Raw genomic sequence first — 23,640 nt, 5'->3', positions numbered from 1 at the left:
TGGCAGTGGTAACATCAAGGAGAAAACTGAAAGCACTAGAAAGTCTACACAGAGTACATTGTTAAGCACACTCAGAATACACCACCGTATAACAAACGTTTCTTTCAAATTGGCCTACTTTTGATTCAGTAAAGAGTCTGTTGTCATCATTCGTCATGGATTGGCGTGGTCTTCACCATACTGAGTTTAAGTATTTTTCCACCACCTGAATTTTTTTTATAACCTAGTAAACCCATCAAAAAATGTTTTCCTTCATGGAAGCCTTAATGAGGAGGTTTACATGGACATTCCCCCATATATACCACATTTGATGGAAACAAAGTTGTGTGTAAATTGGAGAAGGCGTTGTATGGATAAAAGCAATCTCCACACGTATGGTTTTGCCAACTTAGTTCAGAAATGAGAAAGTATGATATCGACATAGTGATGCCAATCATACTCTTTTTCTTAAACATCAATATAAAAAGGTAATAACACTGATAGTTTATGTGGACGACATGATAATTACAAGACACGATGTTTATGAGATCTCAAGACTTCAAAAGCAATTATCAGCTAGATTTGAAATGAAGAACCTAGATGGGCTTAAGTATTTTCTAGGAATTGAAGTAACAATGTCTAAAAAAGGCATATCTATCTCCCAAAGAAAATACATACTTGACTTTTGATGAAGGTGGGATTACTAGATTGTAAACTTTTTGACACTCTAATTATACAGAACCATGGACTTGGAGAATATTTGGATCAGGTGCCTGTTGATAAAGGGAGATATCAAATACTAGTAGGAAAGCTCATATACTTATCTCACACTCGTCCAGACATCGCTTATGCAGTGAACATAGTGAGCTAGTTTATGCACAACCCAAGCGAAGACCATATGAGTGCGTTGATTTGAATTCTTCGATATTTGAAGTCGTCACTGGGAAAAAGGAATCATGTTTTTAAAGAATACACATCTGGATATCGAAAGATATACTGATGCAGATTGGGGAACTAACATCTTGGATAGGAGATCTACTTCTGGGTACCTTAATTTTATTGGAGGAAACTTTGTCTCATGGATAAGTAAAAAAACAAAAGGTGGTAGCTTTGTCTAGTGTAGAAGCAGAGTTTCGGGGTATGGCGAAAGAGCTATGTGAGCTTTTTTGGCTTAAAAGCTTATTAACTGAGATCGGTTTTCCCATAAACTCTGAGATGAACTTATTTTGTGATAACAAAACCTCTATCGACATAACTCACAACCCGGCCCAACATGATTGCACCAAGCATGTTGAGATAGATCGACGTTTAATCAAACAGGACCTTGAAGAGAAGATTATTCGGTTCCCTTTCGTGAAATCAAAAGATCAACCGTAAGACATTCTTACAAAAGTTGTCTCTAGTAGAAACTTCAATGACTCACTTGATAAGTTAGGTGTCAACAATATCTACTCATCAACTTGAGGGGGAGTGTAGGTGTGAGATTCTTAATTTCCGTAAATTGTATCTTTGATTTAGGTTATTTCCCCTTTCAAGAGATTGAGTCGATTGTATCTATAAATAGATCATAGGCTGTCCTTTTCCTTAAAATGGGTTATTCATCTCATCCTCTATAAATTGTCCCTATTAATGTGTAACAAAGTGAATAAAATAGAAGCAATTGTTGTCATTTTATTCATTTACACACATTTCAATAAATAAATCACAATTGGCGTTTTTAATACGTTGAGACCAAAAAGGGAAGTGATTCGTACACAACAGTTTTTTGTCATACACAACAATTTATGCATTATAGAGTTGTACAATACAACACTTTAAAGCACAAATTGTTGTGTACGGAGAAAAAATGTTGTGTACGAATCAGTTCCCGACCAAAAACGTCCAGCTCCAAATCATAATTGTTATAGAATATGTATATATAATTGTATGTCGAAGATATAAGAATTATTTCGATTTTTAAAGACATATAAAAGGTTTTCTTAGGTACATAAACATATTTTTATTTTCAGGTATGGTAGCATAGCATATCACGAGATGATTTAGACTTTTGTGTGTTTATAGTAACACCCGGTGTATAATCAAATCTAAAAAAAAAATCATTATCCAAAAATATAATCTACTTAAAAATTACTATTATAATCAAGAAAAGCTTACTCCCTAGATCCGCATCTAAACATATTATTAAGGGAAACCAAATTCCTGCCTCCTTTAATGCCTTTGTCTGCACGTAGACTAAAGTGGATCTGGTCGGCACGCGATTGGCCGTTTTAGTTTCTTATTGTTGATTTACGTGCCCCCATACTTTGGGTAATTAGCAATAATGACCCCTTAACTATATAAGGTAGGCAATTAGTGCTAAGTTTTTCTTATATTGATGATTATACTTAAGTAGGAATGAGCTCCAAATCAGAAAACATGGCCAGAAACTGGAACTGGAACCGAACTAGACCCAGGTATAAATTAAAATTGGTTGGGTATCTGGTATTAATATAAGCCCAAAACGAGTATTGTGTATAGTGGGTTCGGGTCAAACAAGTAAAAAGAACCAAACCCATAAAAATTAAAGCTAAAAAACTTTCAGTTTTGATACTCTAACTTCAAGGGAATGTAAGTTATTCAATTTAGAACCAAAAAATGATGAAATTATAGATTAAATCGAAATATAAACTATAAACTACATGTTGGAAAATATATTTTGTCAATATGACTTCAAACGAATGAGTTATGTAATTTTTTTAAAGTTTCACAAATTACACATTACCCGGGTTTTCAATTAAAGGCTCACTTTATCCGAATCCATCCTACTCACTTTGACAACATTTTTGGGTTTTTCGGTTCTAGACTCATTTTACCGAGAACTGAATCAGAACTGGTTCCTATACATCGGTTCGGTTTCCGGTTTCACAAAATCTCGTTTTTAAGTTTCTTGTTCCTGGTCGGGTTTGGACCCAGTTTCATCCCTAATATTGAGTTGTATTTATGACTCAAACATGTTATTAAACGTTGTTCATTGTATTTTAAAATAAAAAAGCAAATTATATTATAATGTCTTACATCAACAAATATTTCCTTAAGTTATGTATGGATAAAATGATAAGAAAATGTGAGTTGCACTGCCGTACTAGCACACACCGACAAGGTGAGGTGTCACTGCTATGGTACGGTGAACCCCACATCATTTGGTGTGTGGTGGTGCAGTGAGGTTCCTCGCAGAAGAAGAATACACAGTGTCTCTCTTTTTTCATGTTTCATATCATTGTACAGTACAACATATATTGATGTATATTTTAGGAGAGTGAGAGGCGACTATTTCCTATAAGTGATTGGATGAGGGTAAAATGCTTTATCAATGAGGTGTCAAGGAAAAAATGATAATGATATTTGTCAAGATTAATGTTTGTTTTCTTTTAGAGATCGTTGAACGAAACTAAATAATCATTTTTACCCTTATATTGCAAAAACACAAATTTTACAATATCCATAGGTTCTAACATAAGATGGATTGTAGGATAAAAAAAAGGAAATAGAAAATAGGTAAACAATTAGTGTCTTCATAGATAAAAATTAAACCAAGTGTTTTTTTTTTTTCTTTTTTTCTTCAATTGTTCAATTATTATCTCCAATTGAACATTGTTCAATTATTATGTCCTTTTTAAGTCAAGAAAACAACAATCATATATAATTGTCCGTATCAAGTTTTTCAATAAAAAAAAACAAAAAAACAAGACATAGTTCCTCACAAATAACCAAGATTTCATAAACACCCCTGGCCCTTGAGGCGTTCAAATTCAAATATTCAATTATATAAATTCCAAAAAACACCCCTCAAAGATTTACACTCGCCACAATCAACCCCCAAACTATCATCCTATCACTATTTTGACTCAACAATCACAAATCCGCTCAAAATCAACAAACAAGTAAAGTTGCTATATTATATATAATCTACAAACAAATCATCTGAATCTGAAATATCAAATTTTGATATTTCAAGGTCTCCACATGGTCTTTTGAACGCATAAAATCCCCTCTTTTTCTTGAACAAATGTCATTCGTATCTCCCAATGTAAACTTTTATATATTTTCTCTAATGATTTTAATATTTGTGCCTTGTCACGTATAATTGCCCAACCACCAGGTCTTAATATCCTATCCATCTCAACAACTATACTTACCGTTTGCCTACACCTGCAAAATGCATATACAACTTTTTTAAATTCCAATATCGCCCCTGATTGACATCGGTCTTATAACATGTTATGTCATGAGTAATAGATATGAATATATTGAAAGAAAGTTATAAGGGAATGACAAAATTGACCTTGTTCATATCATGATTGAAGTTTTAGAGTTAAGGGCATTTTGGGAAATTAAAATTTGAACCTGTTTTTAAGCCTGGAGAAGAGATGATCAGCATGTAAAAGGTCATATGATCTTGGATAAGTAGCAAAAGATTCACACCAATCATGATAGATTCCAACAAGTCCACGTTCAAAGATTATGGGAAGTGTATCAGATGCATACACAGGCACCACATTCATCACCCAAACATCATGTTCCACAAGAGCAGCTGCAAAACTGCAAAATTTGAATCAGAAAATTTACAAATTACACCCCCGGAGAATGTCAAGAATTACAATTTTCAAATTATATACCTTCCGAAAACAGAATGCATGTCCATTACATTCCGAATAGTTGACCAGTTGATTCCCATTCCGGTTATGTAAGACTTGTCAACAATTGCTTTCCAATGTCGAGAGTCGGAATCCAACTTCTCTTTATTGTTTATCCAATCAGGGAATGTGTGAAGCCTTTTGGGCCATTCTTCAGGCCATTCAGTTCCTCTTTCTTCAATGGCAGAAGGAATTGGATGCAAGCATGAATTTATGGGAACATACCTGACATTTTACGGATTTGCCCTTAATTTTCAATTTTCCCATGTGGGTTGTCATTTTCTTGAATATTACTTATTTGATGAAAGAGAAAATAGGGTTACCAAGTAGCATCTGCATTCTCATTGTCTTTACACATAGGAGGAATTTTCTTTCTTCTTAATGAATAGATTTCATTTGATTCGGGTTTTTGGTATATTCTAACACCGATGTCGCTGACATCATCGGTTTTATGAGCCAAGATGTTCCAACCAATTGATGCGGTCAACTTTGACATAGCTGGTCAAACAGTCAAACAACAAGCATATCCAATGAGAAGAAAGCAAAAAGCATAAACAAGAGATTTTTATTAATAGACTCAACCTTCATCATCTTCAATACTATCATGTTTACTAGACAAAATCAAGTATCCAGAAGGTCTCAAGATTCTATTCATCTCCATAAGAAGCTTGCCACCTACCAAGTTTTTTCAAAATAATAATAAATGAATAAGATAAAAAGGAAATATTGTATACTGAAAAACAAAATAAAAACAAACCATTAGATTGCCAATGAATCTGACATTCTCCACAATGTATAATATCAAAAGTGCCACTAGGAAAAGGAAGCCTTCGAGTTCCAAAAGGGGTAATAATGGCAGGAAAACCACGTTCAAGGGCTAATTGAGCTAAATCCACAAGGTCATCTTTTAACCCTAATGTAAGTGTAAATGCATTTTTCTCAAAAAGAAATGCCCCAAAGCTTGAATCGATACATCCAATGTCCAATATTGTGCGAATGTTCTTCCCCCATTCAATATCTGGTACTGTCTATTAAAATTTCAAATCATCAATCAATAACAATTTAAAAAACCAAGAAAAGGGAAAATCAAGAAACCATTAAAATAATCTTGTTACACTTACTTCTTGAATAGATTCAAGATAATGAGCAATTCCACCAGTGAGTTCAGATTGATTTTGTGGGAAAGTTAGATAATCACCAGATTCCACCACCCAATTTTGTGTTTTAATAAATTGAGCTAGTTTTGGATGTGCAACATTCTTCAACCATATCTGTGTAATGATTCTTGATTAATGATTTTACATATTATGAAAACAGAAAAATGTAATAGCAATAGTTTATGTTGAATTGTTGATTATACCTTCTCTTTACTTTCTGGCCAGATAACTGGTGTTTGATATCCTTCATGTGGAAGTGGAACAAGACACAATAAGGGATTTTTGGGACAACTTCTTTCATGGTGTCTATACATTTGAATTCGTTTTGAAGCAACTTCAATGTCAATACATGGAATGTAGTTATGTTTACTCCTTGTACTACATAATTTCCAGTTATATTCGGCTTTTGGATCGAATAATGGACCTTTAAACTTCTTCTTTTTTCCATGTTCAGCTTTTACTTCATCGCTTTCATCTAATTGATCCACATCAACCACTAAATCACGTTCCTGTTCCCCTTCTTCCACTTCGTCTTCTTTCTCGTTTTCATTCTCTGATTCTGACTCTGCAACTTCAGATCCGTTTTCATCTTCTTGTTTTTCATCTTTCTTAGACCCTTTAACAATCTCGACACTTTTTTCTTCTTTCTTATGGTTTTTGGGTACAACGGGATCTAATCTTGATGATTCGTTAATCCGTTTCTTCTCCTCTACTTTTCCTGAATTCAAATCGGGTTCATTCTTGATTAGAATGGAAGATTTGCTATTTTTTATTTGCCCTCTTTCGGATACGGGTTCAGCGATTTCACCAAAAGTGCTTCTTTGATATGTGACAGAAGAAGCTGAAGAAGAAAATATATACCAAACAAACACGAAACATAACCCCAAGATTGTTACTGATGCGAACTTTATGAAGAACCCATACGACTTTTTCGATTGTCGACCAAATCGAGCTATTGGAAAACCCAACTTCTTGAAACCCATCGGATTTAAAAGGAACCAAAAAAGCTACTTACCATTGTCAATTCAATGAAGGGGAAAAAGAACAAACAGGTTGTGGGCATTAATGGATAGTGAAGTGTTAATTGTAAGAAGAATGATGTACAGATCAAGAGTGATTAAAGAAACGAGTGAAGTTAGTTACCCACTGAATCCTTTATAAAATTGCAGTCAAACACAGTGATGTAAGTAAATCCATGTGGTTCTTACTCCTCGCACCTTGTTTCTTCCGATATAAGTTCGATCACAGATTCGAAAGAATCTCATGAATTTAACTTCCGGTAAACAGTCGACAAGTATATTACAGGGGTTTGGTCATGCTTACCCGACAAGGATGTCTTCCGGACTTCCGGTGTTCACATGCGGGTCACTGTAAATATCACTTGAGTTAGTGAGTACTTGACTCCGAATATAGGACGGGGGAAAACCGTATTCATTCGTTCTTGCGAAAACCGCAAAAATGGTACCTACTTTGTATTTTTTTTTTGAAATTTTCAGAAAATATTTACGGAAAAGTTACACTTTAGTCTGAAGATTCTTTTTTTGAACGAAAAAGTCCTGAAAATCGGCAAAAATCTGCAGTTTGATCCTTTTTGACCGGTTGAAACCGGTACCAAATTAATTTTGGAGCAAAAATCTGCAGTTTGATCCTTTTTGACCGGTAAAAAACCGGTACCAAATTAATTTTGGAGTATTTCGTAAACTAACCCAGAATATTAGGACTTTTCTGTAAACAAAAAATATTATGACTTTTTTATAAACAAAAATATTATGACTTTTCTACAAACAAAACCATTATTATTATTATTATTATTATTATTATTAAAAATATAAATAAGAATACTATTTTTTGAACTTGTTACTATTAATATTGTTACTAATACATATAAATGCATTTAAATGAAAAAAATAATATTAATGACATTGTTTAAGGGTGGAGGTGGATGAGATGGTGATGTTTTTAGCATTGAAATCGTGAATGTCTGTTTGTATATTTTTACTTTGTATATGGTCATTTCACATTTGCTATTATTGTTTTCAATTCAGAATATTAATACTTAACAATTTAAAAGAAGTTGCATATTTGTAAAATTGTTTATAAATAGTTTAAGGTGGAAGGGTTTCTCACATTGTATATAAAATTGTTTAAGGTAGAAGAATTACTTTCCAAATCCAACAAATCCACTATAATCATCTATATAGGTAACCCATATCAAAATTCAAAAGTACTAATTACAATATCTTGTTTAATAAAAAGTAATAGGAGTAACTCAAAAGTATTAATCCAAAAAACATGTCATCTTACTTTTTATTAAACAAGATACTGTAATTAATACTTTTGAATTTTGATATAGGCTACCTATGTAGATGTTTGTAGTGGATCTGTTGGATTTGAAAAGTAATCCTTCTACCTTAAACATTTTTATATACAAAGTGAGAAATCCTTCTACCTTAAACTATTAATAAACAATTTTACAAATATGCAACTTCTTTTAAATTGTTAAGTATTATTATTCTGAATTGAAAACAATAATAACAAATATGAAATGATCATATACAAAGTAAAAATATACAAACAAACATTCATGATTTCAATGCAAAAAGTATCACCATCTCCTCCACCTCCACCCTTAAACAATGTCATTAATATTATTTTTTCATTTAAATGCATTTATATGTATTAGTAACAATATTAATAATAACAAGTTAAATAAAATAGTATTCTTATTTATATTTTTAATAATAATAATAATAATAATAATAATAATAATAATAATAATAATAATAATAATAATAATGGTTTTATATATAGAAAAGTCATAATATTTTTGTTTACAGAAAAGTCATAATATTTTTTGTTTACAGAAAAGTCCCAATATTTTGGGTTAGTTTACAAAATAGTCTCAAATTAATTTGGTACCGGTTTCAACCGGTCAAAATGGTCAACTACAAATTTTTGTCGGTTTTCAGGACTTTTTTGTTCAAAAAAAAATATTGGGACTAAAGTGTAACTTTTTTGTAAATATTGGGACTTTTCTGAAGATTTCCCTTTTTTTTAGCTAAGGTCCATAAAGTTTCAATTTGAAAAACTAGTCTTTATGATAAAGATTAGATGTAATTCTGGTCCTTAAACTTAATACTACTAAAAGCATCTCTAATGGTTGAGCTATGCTATAGCTTAAAGTTATATTATCATCTCATCATTTTATTAACTTTAATTTTAAATAAATGATCTCTCCAATAGTTAACTTCTTCTATTAGTTTTTTCTTTAAATTCAATTAATCTATCATTATCTATTTAAATTGTTCTATATAACCCCTTCCATGTAGTTAGTCAATTTTAAACACAAAGATGATAATATCTTTTGTTTGAAGTTAAACACATTTTTAAAATATCTATAAAAGTTCGTAAGATTTGCAAAATATTTGATAGATAAATTAAATAAAATGACAAATCAAATTAACTAGTAAATAAATAAATAAATTGAAAACTAAAATATAATGAAGGGGCGAATTAACATATAATTAAAAGATAAGAGGGTAAAATATACAAAAGGTTAAGTTATATTGGTCACTCAAAATATATTGAGTGGTCAATAAAAATAAACAAAAAATGATGCGCTCCAATGAAAATAAGTACTCATTTATAATAAGTCAATAATAATAAGTTATAAAAAAACTCTCTCTAACAAGCATAATGTGTAAAGTTTTAAGGAAATTATTAATTTACCATTATTTTCCAACTTTATTATACATTATTGTTTTAACTCTAAACTCATACATTACCTTTTCCGCGTCTTTTCTTTTGGGATTCCAACACAACAACCATTAGTCACTATAAATGTAAAATCATTTTGAACCACCATCGACCACTAATCTTTGATTCTCGCATATAGGTCTTTAAGTCTGTTTGAAGGAAGTGCGATGAGTGTTGCTACTTTGCCAATTTTGTTGCAATGTATGGCTATGGGTCGGTAGGGGAGTTTGACACTATTAAGTGGATGGAAAGTTTAATAGGCTCGACAACAGAGAGTTCAACATGAAAATTGAGCTCATACTTCATTATGTATGTCGCTGTCCTAATTTTTGATTGTCTGAGTCTGCTTACTTGCTCAAGAAATCTATAAAATGTTAACTCTACTTTGTCACCGCCTCCAAAAGTTCTGGCTTTCGATTGTCTAAAACCGCCTGAAAAGGAATTGAAGCCTCTGAAACTGAAAATATCTACACAATCCAAATGAGATGGTGAGTTATGGTCTGATGAGTCTCCATACCATTAGATTTGGAATTAGAGTTTTTTTTGCATACTTGTCTCAAGGTATTCGAATCCAATATGGATTTATAATTTAATTATGGATTGAGTTTTTAACATGTTAACTATTTGAATATTTGTCATGATTCTTAATTCTCTTACTAGATATTACAGATGTTCTATATGAATTTTTACATGATTCTTGATTTTATGCTATTTGAAATAGTTTTTGGCTTCGTTTTAGTGTAAGTTTTAACTTTTGGTTTTCGTTTTATTGGAAAAATGTTGGCCACCGTAGAATAAAAGATGACGGCCATGGCTAGAACTTGTGGTGGGAAAAGGGTGAGTGGTAGGGGTGTTCTTGAAATGGTGGGCGTAAGTGGGGGCCACTAGATTATATATATATATATATATATATATATATATATATATATATATATATATATATATATTAAAAATTAACTTGAAATTTAACACCTGATTCCTGATTTGGGTATTTGGCGGGTGTGTTTACCAGTTGGTTTATTATATGTTTTCATGTTTTGGATATTTCTAAACTGTAACATCCAAGTTTCGATGATGTTTTTTCCACTCTTTGATTGGGGGTTTTATAGTTCAAGGAAAGCTAGAGCAAAGACTGAAGCCTAAAGGAATTAATCATAAAACCTTAAAAACTAAAAATCCGGAATTTATCGCATAGGACGTGGGGAACTTGAAACATCCCAAAAATATGGTCCAAACTTTCATTTTAATTCATTAATAAAACCATAAGTATCAATCATCATATAAAAGTCATAAATCGTGTATCTCAAAAACATCATAAGATCTGTTAATATATCAAAATCATATATCAAAACATCAGAGTGAATCCTCCCAGGCTAAAACCCTGTGGTGTGTGTCATGCAGTTATCCCGAGCTCTTCCCCTTACTAGCGACAGTACCTGAAACCAAAACTGAAATCTATAAGCATGAAGCTTAGTGAGTCTCCTCAAACTACCACATACCATACACATAATCACATAAACACATATAACATACATTGGGCCCCACCCTGCTACAGCGAGCACAGCCCGACATCGGCTTGTCTGGCATCAATCCCCACCGGACATCTAACTGCATCTGGCATCAGGCCCCTCCCGGCATCGGACCCTACCTAGCATCGAGCAAAGCTCGGCATACATATGAGCATAACTAATAATACACATAACATAAGCGTAACAACTTAATTATAGACATATAAACATTACTCGGGCCCCATCCGACATCAGACTGAAATCTGGAAACATACAAACATTCCTCGGGAACCGTCTCGGCATCGGACCATAGTCCGGGAACATACAAATACATACACATGCAAGAATCACAAAGACATCAAGCATACTAACATTCTTCGGGTACTGTCCCGGCATCGGATCGAAATCCGAAAAAACATATAAACCTACATCGCCCCTCCCCCCCCCACCGGCATCGGACCGAAGTCCGACATACACTATCATACATATCGGGCCAACATTGGTGCCTTAGACCCGTTCCTAGGAGGAAAAATCACCTCAAATGTCGAGTGAAGTAGCTGAATGTCTCTACTCCTGCAACTGGCACTACTCATGCCCTATACAAAACAACCTCTTAGATACCATTCCTTACATCAAGACCCCTTCACGGGTCATCCTAGGTCAAAGTCAAGGTCCAAGTGAAAGTCAACGCTTAGTCAAAGCCAAAGTCAACCATCCGAGTTGACTCAACTCGTCTAGTTATCTCCCTGACTTGCCGAGTTCCCTTGTTACTCATAATCATGCTGTCACGAGCCAAGTCGTCGAGTCCCTTCACAGAATCGTCGAGTTCTACCTTGTACAGGATTGGGACAAACCGACTCAACTCGTCGAGTCCCTCTATGGACTCGCCGAGTTCCTCTGTCTGTTTGAGCCATCTCAATGGATTAAGCTCCTATCCTTTAGATCCAAACTCCATACTTCATCTACATACTGGAAATACCCTTTTACAGGGTAAAGTTTCCAACTTTACCCGTTATTAGGGTTTAGCTCAAACCCTAGTTCTCTAGGACATAGATCTTGGTCCAAAAGCCATAATACTCCAAACCAAAGCATGAAAACTGAGATCTAGGTCCTAGACACCAAATGAACACGTAAAGTCTCATATTTTCCTTCCATGCATGGCCTTTTGGGTCTTAAAAGGCCAAAGCCATACCTTAAAGATTGCATGGGGCTTCCATGGTCATTAAGTTTGCACCTTTATGCCATGAAACCCCTTCTAGACCCCAAATCTAAAAGGTAAATCACTTGGGACGTCCCTTTCTCAAGTACAAAACTTCTTGGACCAAAAACCCCATAAAGTGAAAAGAAGGAGATCTATCAAGCTACTAAGCAAGGTTGAAACTTGATTACCAGAAAATGAAGAGAATGTGATGTTGTTTCTGGATCTACTAGCTTCCTTCTGAATATCCAAGCTCCTCCTTCTTCAACAAGCTTCAAAACACACAATCTTCACACAAAACAATTCACATGCTCACACAACGCACTAGGGTTCGTGGATTAGGGTTTGGGACTTGGAGGCTGGAAATGAGGCCAACAAGTAGGGATTAAGATGATTAAATAGGGTACAAACCCCCGAAATTAGGGTTTCATTCCGGAAAATCTACTCGCCGAGTCAAAGCTCTCAACTCGTCAATTAGGTGACTTAAAATCCCGCGTCCATTCTGGTTTCTACTCGACGAGTTTGGAGCGCCCAACTCATCGAGTAGCTCTAGAAAAAGTGAATAAATTATAATTAAATGCGTACTAGGAACCAAGCATTACAATTCTCCCCCATTTGTCTTAGACTTCATCCTCGAAGTCTGCTACGTCAGGAAACTACTACGGGTAGTGCTCCCTCGTCTCCTCCTCGGGCTCCTAAGTCCACTCTAAACCCTTGCGGTGCTGCCACTGCACCTTCACCAGCTCAACCCTCTTGTTCCTCAGCTCTTTTGTCTTCTTATCCAAAATAGCTACAGGTCTCTCGATATAGTTTAGGCTGTTATCAACCTGAATATCCTCTAAAGACACAGTCGTTGAATCATCCACTAAGCACTTCCACAACTGGGAAACATGAAAAGTGTTATGGATCTGGATGGGATATGCTGGAAGATCCAATCAACATGCCACCTTGCCCACCCATGCTATAACCCTGAAAGGACTGATGTACCTGGGGCCCAGCTTGCCCTGCTTCCTGAACCGGATGACACCTTTCCAAGGTGGCACCTTTAGGAGAACCATGTCGCCTACCTGAAATTCCAAGTCGGAACGGCGCTTGTCGGCATAGCTCTTCTGCTGACTCTAAGCAGTTTGTAGCCTGCTTTGAACCGGCTAGATCCTCTCAGTAGTCTTGAGTACTACTTCGGTACTCTCCATGACCCTCTGAACGACCTCTCCCCAACAGATCGGGGTCCTACACTTCCTCCCGTAGAGCATCTCGAAAGGGGAGGTCAATCTATGCTAGAGTGGTAGCCAAGGTTGTCAAGATCGGGATCCTACTTAGGATCGGTTTTGGCTTTGCAAGATCGGGATCGTAAGATCGATATCAAGATTTAAGATCCTACCAAAAAATGACATAATAATAAGTTTAAAACACAAATAATACATCCCCATCAACTAGTTTACCATTCAAAAGTTACAAAACGTTTAAATCATTAGTCATAACCCAAAAATACTAGCAATTCTAGTTTAGCGTAACAAATGGTGCATCCATATCACTATCTCCTAAATCCAAAACATCTTCTCTTAATTCTCTTCCACCCCCTGCACCTGAAATGGAAAAAAACATGATATATCGACCTAAAAGCTATCATTATCCATTTATAAAATCATGTGATAACTAAATAACTCACGTAATTGATCTCTTATAGCTCTTTCAAGAAATTCAACATCTTCACCACCATCAGACGCTTGCGGCCTACTTGAACTTGAACCATCAAGAGGATTAATCCACTCTTCATCTGCATATTGATTAGAAGACTCCTCTTCAGTAATCCACTCATCATCAGAAACAACATCATCAAGATTTAATGTTTCAAGTCCCATTTGATCATGTTCTTTTCCTTTATTTTCTTCTTTTTCATTTAGCTTCAAGTTATACATCACATACACACGATCGTTCATCTTTTGTTGATGTAGTCGATTTCTTCTCTTGGAATGTACCTAAACAACAAAAAAAATGTAACTGGAAATTTACATGACAATATAATAAAATTAAAGTTAAAATAATAGTCTTGTTACTTATAAATTACCATCTCGAAAGCACTCCAATTTCTCTCACAAACAGATGAGGAACATGTCAAACTCAAAATTCTCATTGCAAAATTCCTCAACTCGGGTGTGTCTGCTCCGTATGAATCCTACCAATCAACTGGAGTTTTTTCTTTTCTTGTTAATTTCGCTACATTAAAACCAAATAGCCCTCTTGCATTAGTGAATTGATCAAATTGATAATCAATCGTCTTTGCTAGGTTCTCATCATCACCACACATTCTTTCCAGGCACATGTATAATCCACCTTTAATCCATCCTGTATTCTCAAAGTCAGAGTTATATTGCATCATTGGATTCAAGAAATAACCCGCCACATCGAGCACCTTATTAAGTTGATTATAGCATCTTTCGTTAATGATCTCATGGATGGGTTCATACCTAAAAATATATACAAATAAGAAATATGAGATAGTTCTAAATTAAACACTAAAAATATCGACAAAAAAAAAATCAAATACCTTGTCTGGACATTTTTAAAGTTTGATTTAATTTTGTTTTCTGCATTTACCATGTCTTGGTAAATGAAACCCATGGATCGTTTAGAATCTGAATCAACCAAACGAAGAACCTTCATTAGAGGACTCGCGGCCTTTAGACACGTCACAACTGATGGCCAAAATCCTTGATGATCCATAATTATATCCTCAACATTCTTTCCAACATCAATTCTTGCATAGTTAGTAGACAACCATTTTTTGGAAGCAAACATCGAGATCAAAGCGCCTTTCAATTCAAACAAACGACCAAGTGTAAGATAAGTAGGGGCAAATCTTGTTGCTGCAGGTCTAAGGAGTTCTTTCCCTTTTGTAAATTCTTTCCGCATAGAAATCAATCGTGACCTGTTATAAATGAAATTTGTTATAAGAAATATAAGAAACACTATATAAAATAAATAAATAATCAATCATCACCTATTATAGATGAAGCTTGTTATTTTTCTTCCTTTTGTGATGGTTTCCTTATGTTCTTCAATCTTTTTTTCAAAATCCACCAACACTAGATCAATGTAATGAGGTGCACATGGTGTCCAAAAAAGTTTCTTCCTCTTTTTCATTAACATTTCTCTAGCTGCCTTATAATTTGCAGCATTATCTGTCACTACTTGAACAATATTTTCCTCTCCTATTTTTTCAACGAAGTCATCTAACATTGCAAATACATGTTCTTTTGTCTTGATAATATTAGATGTGTCGATTGATGCTAAAAAGATGGTCCCTCTAGGACTGTTTACAAGAAAATTACATATCGATCGGTTTTTCCGATCACTCCATCCATCACTCATTAATGTGCGACCAGTCTTTTTCCACTCCCTTTTGTTATCTTCCACTAATGACTTGGTGTAATCAACTTCCTTTTTCAACAATGTAACTCGTATTTCATGGTAAGAAGGAGGATTAAGGCCTCTTCCAGATTCACCAACCATATCAATCATTTTATGAAACTCGGGGTTTTTTACACAATTAAAGGGGATGACACTCGTGTAGAAAAACCTTGCAATTTGTTGGCAAACTCTTTCCCGTTCATCCTTCTTATAAATTGTATTCAATGTTTTTTGAACTTTTCCTTTTTTTGAAACAAAATTCTTCAAGTTATTTCCTCTAACATTCCTCTCATAGGCCTCGTCATCTTCATCGATTGAAAATACGCCTCTCTTTTTCTTTGTTGTTGTATCACTGTCTTCCAACAAACGAGCGAATTGTACCCTAATATTTTCAGGAACCTTTTCACAAGCTAAGACATTATTACGTGTGCGAGCTAAGTGATGCTTGAATCTAAATATCCCACCGGTGCTTATAGAATCACAAAATGTACACTGCACCTTTCGATTACCCAAATCTTTACCATGCAGCCAACCAGGATCTGTTCTAGACCTAGAAGCATTTTTTCTTATTCTACTTGTTGTTGGTTGTGTGAAGGTAGTTGCAGGTGTCGATCCGGAATTATTTTCTGTCATAGCTGTATAAGTTAGAAAATATTAGAAAATTAGAATTACATATAGTTACATACAATAGGAATATTGGTAAAGGGACATGGACCAAAATATTAAACAAACCAATATCTACTTATGACATTAAGAATTTAAAACCCCCTGGAAGTTTTATGACTTGAGAAACTAATTTATTAACGAAGATATTAAATTCATGATGCAAAGTGACGTTATATGTAATTTAGTAGGAAATTGCAAATATACATTATGCATTTATGATACAAAACATTAATAATTGAATAACTAGTTAATAATAATTAGGGATAATAAACTAACAATAATACAAAACAGAAACATATTACTCATGTTTTTAGCACAAAAAGTATAAAGACGGCAAAGTGGAAAATGACTGTGAGGGGTCAAAATTTTCTTTTATATCAATTATGAGGGTTTTATTAAACAACTATAAAATATGAGTTGCTATATGCTGAGAAATTTAAAACAAGAACAGGGTCAAAGATTTTCTAACAATCAACAAATATTTCTTAAAAAAATGAGGCTACATTTTCGTTTCTGAATGATCAAGCAACCAGCAAATATTTCTTAAAAAAATGAGGCTAGATTTTCTAACAAGAATAGAGAAGAAGATGCAATCATGAAATAAATTGTCAAACGTACCTATTTTCTTTAGTTCAAAACATCAATGATTAAACTTAAAAGATGATCTGTGATTTCTTGTTTCTTCATAAGGATGACATCGATGAAGCAAGAGAGAATGTAGAAATCTAGAAGACGACAACTGACTTTTAGTTTCTTACTTTCTTTTACTTTCTACCTAGGGTTAATTAGCTTAGAAATTCAAGAGTCAAGACTCAAGACCCACTAAAACAATCAGCAAATCGTAAATGGATATGGACTTGAAGTAAATGGACCTTGGGCTTGGGGTAAAGTGGTAAACTATTTAAAAAAAATTAACATAAACCCAAATGTAGGATCGGATCGTATTGCGATCTTACGATTCGTGGTGCGCTCCTACGATCTCGTGTGCGATCCTACGCAATCTCCGATCCTACTACGACCCGACTCGTTTTTTGGAGGTAAGATCATAAGATCGCGCGATCTTATGATTAAGATCACGATTTTGACAACCTTGGCGGTAGCTATTGTTATACGAAAATTCCGCTAACGGAAGATACGTATCCCAACTGCCACTAAAATCCAATACACATGCGCGTAGCATGTCCTCGAGAGTCTGAATCGTCCTCTCGCTCTGTCCATCCATCTGAGGGTGGAAAGCGGTGCTGAAGTGGAGATGAGTACTCATCTCGTCGTGAAACCGCTTCCAAAATCTGGAAGTGAAAAGGACATCTCGGTCTGACACCACCGAGACAGACACTCCATGTCGTGTCACTACCTCACACACGTAGATCTCTGCCAGCTTCTCAACCGATATACTCTCCTGGATTGGGATAAAACGAGCACTCTTGGTCAACCGATCCACGATGACCCATATAGAGTCTACTCCACGTGCGGTCTTGGGAAGCTTGGTGATGAAATACATGGTGATATCCTCCCATTTTCACACGGGAGTATCCAATGGCTGCATCTTGTCGTGGGGTCGCTGGTGCTTGGCTTGACCTTCCTGCAGGTTAAGCACCACTCTACATACCATGCTACATCACGCTTTATGCAGGGGCACCAGTAATCAGGGTGAAGATCCCGATACATCTTCGTCGCCCCCGGGATGGATGGAGAACCTCGACTTGTGGGCCTCATCCATCAAAACATGTCATACTCCGCCCCAGTATGGAACCCAGACCCTCCCATGCAGGGTTAACAACCCTCGGCTGTCATAATCAAATGAGGCCACCCGGCCTACGATCCGCTCGCACTTCTGGCGCTCTTCTTTCAGGCCCTCAACCTGCGCCGGTCTAATCCGCTCTAGCAATGGATTAATCAATTTCATACTCAAAAATATGTCTCAAATCGGGGTCACTACTGCCTTGCGGCTCAGAGCATCAACCACCATGTTGTTCTTGCCCGGGTGGTAAAGGATCTCATAGTCGTAATCCTTCACCACATCTAACCACCGACACTACCTCATGTTCAAATTCTGCTTATCCATGAGGTACCTCAAAATCTTGTGGTCCGTGTAAATGGTACAACGAACCCCATAGAGGTAATGCCACCAAATCTTGAGGGAAAAAACCACAACCCTCATATCTAAATCATGTGTCAAATAGTTAGCCTCGTGAGGCTTCAGTTGCCTCGAAGCGTAAGCTATCACGTGACCCCGTTACATCAATACAACACCCATGCTCATGATCGAAGTGTCACAGTTAACCACAAAGTCATCGACGCCCTCCGGCAAAGTCAGAATCGATGCCTCGCATAACCGTTGTCTGAGAGTCTCGAAGGCTGCTTGCTGCTCAGGCCCCCAATAGAGTGTCACCGACTTCTTGGTCGGTCGGGTCAAAGGAACAACGATCTTGGAGAAATATTGGATGGATCTCCAGTAATAACCCGCTAGACCAAGAAAACTCCGAATCTTAGTTGGAGACCTTGGAAACTTCCACTGCATCACGACATCTATCTTGGCCGGATCGACCAGAATACCCTTCTGGTTGAAAAGGGGCCCCAGAAACTGCACCTCACACAACTAGAACTCACACTTGGAGAACTTTGCGAAAAGTCTTTCCATCCTCAGAGTCTGCAATACCTCCCTCAGATGCGCCTCATGATGCTCCTGAGTCTTGGAGTAAACCAAGACGTGATCGATGAAAACTATTACAGACCGGTCCAACATTGGTCTGCACACGCGGTTCATGAGGTTCATGAATGCGGCTAGAGCATTGGTAAGCCCAAAAGACATCACCACAAACTCATAGTGACCATAGCAAGTCCAAAAAGTTGTCTTCTGGACATCCTAGTCTCTGACTCGCATCTAGTGATAACCAGATCACAGATCAATCTTGGAGAACCAAGATGCAACCTGTAGCTGGTCAAACAAATCATCAATCCCCGGGAGGGGATAACGGTTCTTCACCGTTACCTTATTTAGCTCCCAGTAGTCTATGCACATCCGATGTGACCCGTTCTTCTTCTTCTCAAACAGGATCGGGACTCCCCATGGAGAATTACTCGGCCTGATAAATCCCTTGTCTAGCAGCACTTGCAGCTGCGTAGACAACTCCTGCATTTTGGGAGGTGCCAACCAATATGGTGCCTTGGCTATCAGAGTCGCACCGGGGACTAGGTTAATCCTGAACTTAACTTGTCTCTCCGGAGGTATCCCAAGCAAATCCTCCGGGAATACATCAGGGTACTCTCACAAGACCGGTACATCATCTAGTGTCACCTTACCCTTATCCCTGGTATCCATAACATAGGCGAAATACCCTACGCAACCCTGTAGAAGGTAGCACCTCGCCCTCGCTGTTGAACATAAAATTGGTCCACGTTGCGGCCTCTCGCCCTGAACCACTAACCTCCCTCACTAGTAGTCCGAACTCTCACTATCTGTTGCTCGCAGTCGATCACTTCCCTATTGGGGCTCAACCACTCCATACCCACTATAACCTTATTCCCTTGTAGGGGAATGGGGACCAAATCCACATAATCTGCTTGTCGAACAACTGTAGTGTGCATCCCCGATGCACCCTCGCAACCCGTACGCTCCTATCATCTGCTATATCTACATCCATAGGACAATCTAGCTCCCCTGGAGCTCTAGCAAATCGCATGCTAATTGCAAGCGACACAAAAGATCGGGTGGCCCCTGAATCGAACAATACCCTGGCTGATATACCGTTCACTAAGAACGATCCTGTCACAACATCAGGAGCTGCACGTGCCTCCTCTCCAGTAAGCTAAAAATCCATGCTCCTTGACGTAGGCGCCTCTGCCCGGCCCTGACAGCCATCTGTAATCCTCAACATGGCAGGAGCGGGTGCCGCCACCTGTCCTGCTGCTGCTGGACATTGGGCCTTTTTGTGTCCTATCTGATTGCACTGAAAGCAAATCAGATCTGAAACTGCTATGGTGGTGGTGGTAGATGTACAATCCCTGCTCATGTGACCAGTTCGGCTGCACTTGAAGCAGCCTAAACTCCCCGTCCTGTACGCCCCCTCGTGCATCTTGCCGCACTTGCTACACCGGTTGCAGCCATGTTGGCTCCTCGATCTACAATTTGATACCTTGGGCTTCTTACCCAAACTACCTGTCTGAACCCCATCCGGTTTCCTCTTTCTCTCCATCTCCAAATCCAACCCCCTCTCCCGAGCCTTAGCAATCATATCCAACGTCTTGCATCTGGATCGACTCACAAACTGGAGGATATCACTCCGCAGCATCTTATGATATCAGGACTTTTTCATCTCCTTGTCCTCCTTGTAGTACGGAACGAGAAGGTCCCTCTCCCTGAACATAGCGGTGATCTTGGCCACCGTCTCCGTAGTCTGTTAGAGGTCCTAGAACTCCCTCGCAAGCTGTTGCACCTCTATCACAGGTGAAAACACGACCCTGAACCTGGATGAGAAATCACTCTAAGTCATCACATCGATAGTGGCATCATCTCCAATAGCTCTCCCAACCTATTCCCATCAATACCGTGCCCTGTCCTTTAGGAAGCAAGAAGTAAGTCTAACCTTGTCTTCCTCGGGACATCTGCTGGTGCGGAAGGCGTTGGAGACATCTGTCAACCATCTGCCACTAGCAATGGGGTCCCGAGCCCCATGATAGTCGGGAGCTCCATAGGCTCTGAAATCCTATAATGTCAGTGTGCGTGACCCCATCATGGCTGCCACCTCAGTGCGAAATGCACTTAGTCTCTAATGCAACAGCTCCATGATACCCTCCTTGATCGTACCAAAGATCACATGAGTCTAGTCTACAATGTTGCGTGTGGTCTCAGATGAGATGAACTCCATCATCTGGTCATCTAGCTACCCGGCTCCAGAGCCCGAGCCTGATCCCTCACCAGTGCCTGAAGTGCCAACTGCCTAGTGCGTAGCGTCAGCATACTGAAAATACACCATAACAAACATCATAATACTCATCATAACTTGAGGGATCTCACATACTACAAGTTTCCTGGGTTCATCTCAGCCTTCCTTGATTCGAGTACGAATCCTCTACTTTCAGTAGTACGAGCCCATAATACCTTCCACATCTATCCATACTTTCTTCAAGAACTGCCTCGACTCCACCAAGTCCATTCTACTACTACTGCTGATCTCATGCTAATCTCATCCTAGGCTTGCCCTAGGGTAATCACCAACCAACTCTCTGCCATCAGCTGGAGTCCCTGCTATCTCCCCCTAACTAACTCGTGAATACCATTACATATCATTAAGATTAGATAATTCTTCGAATGAGTGGTCCTACCCTACAACGGTTGGACTCAGACAAGAGCTGCGAAATAGAGCTAAACCTAACCTTCTGAAATTATTTAGTCCTTGTAATATGTAACTTAACATATTTTTTTACTAGTTAGTTAAAGATAGCTAAAAATCCTAAAAGCACAAAGCAAGCAGCATTCGAGCATTGAGTAAACATAATCAAGCATATCCTAATCATGCCATCATATCACCGACTAATCTATACTAACATGCAATTCATAAAGCTCATACACATATAACAGGCACATAAGGCATCCTTCTTAGATCCTTAGCCCTAATCTAACATCTAGTTCTCACAACATATCATATCATAAACTTGCATGGATAATTTGGGAGTACATACTTGAGCTCGGCTGATTGCATGCACCATACCATTTTCTCTTTTTAAAATTCTTTTCTATTTTCAAAGTTCTTTTATAAAAATGATTTTTCTTTAGAAAATTTTCATACCAAGTCCCTTGTTTGAGTTCTGACACATCTGAGAGTGTGCCCGAATCCCTCAAACCAAGGCTCTGATATCAACTTGAAACATCCCAAAAATATGGTCCAAAAGTTTCATTTTAATTCGTTAATAAAACCATAAGTATTAATCATCATATAAAATTCATAAATCATATATCTCAAAAATATCATAACATCTATTAATATATCAAAATCATATGTGAAAACAACATAGTGAATCCTCCCAGACTAAAACCCTGTGGTGTGTGTCATGCAGTTATCCTGAGCTCTTCCCCTTACTAGCGGCAATACCTAAAACCAAAACTGAAATCTGTAAGGACGAAGCTTAGTGAGTCTCCCCAAACTACTAGATACCATACACATAATCACATAAGCGCATACAACATACATTGGGCTCCGCCCTGCTACATCGAGCACAACCCGGCATTGGCTTGTCCAACATCAGGCCCCACCCAACATCTGGTCGCATTTGGCATCGGCCCCTCGCAGCATCGGGCCCCACCCGACATTGAGCAAAGCTCAGCATACATATGAGAATAACTACTAATACACATAACAAAAGCGTAACCACTTAACTATAGACATATAAACATTCCTCGGGCCTCGCCCAACATTGGACTGAAATTTGGAAACATACAAACATTTTTCGGGAACCGCCCCGACATCGAACCGTAGTTCGGGAACATACAAATACATACACATGTAAGAATCACAAAGACATCAAGCATACTAACATTCTTCGGGTACCATCCCAACATCGGACCGAACTCCAGAAAACATATAAACCTACATAGGTTCCCCAGGCATCGGACCGAAGTCCGGCATACACTATCATACATAAACGGGCCGACATTGGTGCCTTAGACCCGTTCCTAGGAGGAAAACTCACCTTTAATGTCGACTGAAGTAGCCGAACGTCTCTGCTCCTGCAACTGGCTCTACTTACGCCCTATACAAAACAACCTCTTAGATACCATTCCTTATATCAAGACCCCTTCACGGGCATCCTAGGTCTAAGTCAAGGTCTACGTTAAATTCAATGCTCAGCCACAGTCAAAGTCAACCATCCGAGTTGACTCAACTCGTCGAGTTATCCTCCTGACTCGCCGAGTTCCCTTGCTACTTGTTAACACGTTGTCGCACACGTATTTAACAAATAAATTTATCACTACTGGTTGCACTAAAATATAGCACAGGGAAGCAGGGTCGAATCCTTAGGGACACAACCTAATGGTCAATGCCTTTTTGCATCAGGCACAATCTAGTCAAGACATAAATTATTAAAAGGGGGATTTGAGTTAAACTAAAAACTAAAATTGCAGTGATATTAAACTAAACAAAAATCAATATAAAAAAATTATTTTAGTTCTGCTGCGACTTTCCTAATCATGTAACTGATCCAGATATGATTATTAGAGATGCGTTCTATCTAAGCCGGTACTGAGAAAAACTAACAAGCTCTAGTAATTTCTCTTTTACCTAAATTAGTTA

At 37.3% G+C, this 23,640-nt stretch overlaps 2 protein-coding genes across 4 annotated transcripts; both read right to left on the bottom strand.

The window, feature by feature from the left end:
• Nucleotides 1-3,731: 3,731 nt before the first annotated feature.
• On the bottom strand, nucleotides 3,732-7,188 carry LOC145052562 (S-adenosyl-L-methionine-dependent methyltransferases superfamily protein). Of its 3 annotated transcripts, none has more exons than XM_079000393.1 (8): nucleotides 6,013-7,184; nucleotides 5,774-5,923; nucleotides 5,410-5,680; nucleotides 5,235-5,327; nucleotides 4,976-5,150; nucleotides 4,635-4,877; nucleotides 4,363-4,557; nucleotides 3,732-4,167 (listed from the first exon to the last, which is right to left on the bottom strand). In XM_079000393.1, the coding sequence occupies exons 1-8, from the start codon at nucleotides 6,790-6,792 to the stop codon at nucleotides 3,969-3,971; spliced, it is 2,106 nt and encodes a 701-aa protein (XP_078856519.1). In that variant the 5' UTR covers nucleotides 6,793-7,184; the 3' UTR covers nucleotides 3,732-3,968. The 3 variants fall into 3 exon arrangements, with proteins under 3 accessions (XP_078856519.1, XP_078856520.1, XP_078856521.1); XM_079000394.1 differs by having other exon boundaries at nucleotides 4,031-4,167; nucleotides 4,301-4,557; nucleotides 6,013-7,186; XM_079000395.1 differs by lacking the exon at nucleotides 3,732-4,167 and having other exon boundaries at nucleotides 4,396-4,549; nucleotides 6,013-7,188.
• Nucleotides 7,189-14,447: 7,259 nt separating this feature from the next.
• On the bottom strand, nucleotides 14,448-16,315 carry LOC145049552 (uncharacterized). The gene is made up of 3 exons (XM_078997938.1): nucleotides 15,273-16,315; nucleotides 14,820-15,200; nucleotides 14,448-14,739 (listed from the first exon to the last, which is right to left on the bottom strand). Exons 1-3 carry the CDS (start codon nucleotides 16,313-16,315, stop codon nucleotides 14,448-14,450), a joined length of 1,716 nt encoding a protein of 571 aa, XP_078854064.1.
• Nucleotides 16,316-23,640: the final 7,325 nt, after the last annotated feature.

Source organism: Lactuca serriola, chromosome 5 (assembly GCF_051521515.1).
Source record: "Lactuca serriola cultivar US96UC23 chromosome 5, Lser_US96UC23_V15, whole genome shotgun sequence".
NCBI lineage: Eukaryota > Viridiplantae > Streptophyta > Magnoliopsida > Asterales > Asteraceae > Lactuca > Lactuca serriola.
The sequence above is the reverse complement of the archived record's forward strand: the minus strand, read 5'-3'. Positions and strand labels throughout refer to the sequence as shown.

Excerpts from the sequence above, each read along its gene's own strand:
- LOC145052562 (XM_079000393.1), bottom strand. The coding sequence starts at position 6,792 with ATGGGTTTCAAGAAGTTGGGTTTTCCAATAGCTCGATTTGGTCGACAA. Across the intron at positions 5,924-6,012 it reads GGCCAGAAAGTAAAGAGAAG|ATATGGTTGAAGAATGTTGC; the intron begins GTATAATCAACA and ends ATCATTACACAG. Across the intron at positions 4,878-4,975 it reads GAGAATGCAGATGCTACTTG|GTATGTTCCCATAAATTCAT; the intron begins GTAACCCTATTT and ends GTAAAATGTCAG.
- LOC145049552 (XM_078997938.1), bottom strand. The coding sequence starts at position 16,315 with ATGACAGAAAATAATTCCGGATCGACACCTGCAACTACCTTCACACAA. Across the intron at positions 15,201-15,272 it reads ACAAGCTTCATCTATAATAG|GTCACGATTGATTTCTATGC; the intron begins GTGATGATTGAT and ends CATTTATAACAG. Across the intron at positions 14,740-14,819 it reads TTTAAAAATGTCCAGACAAG|GTATGAACCCATCCATGAGA; the intron begins GTATTTGATTTT and ends ATATATTTTTAG.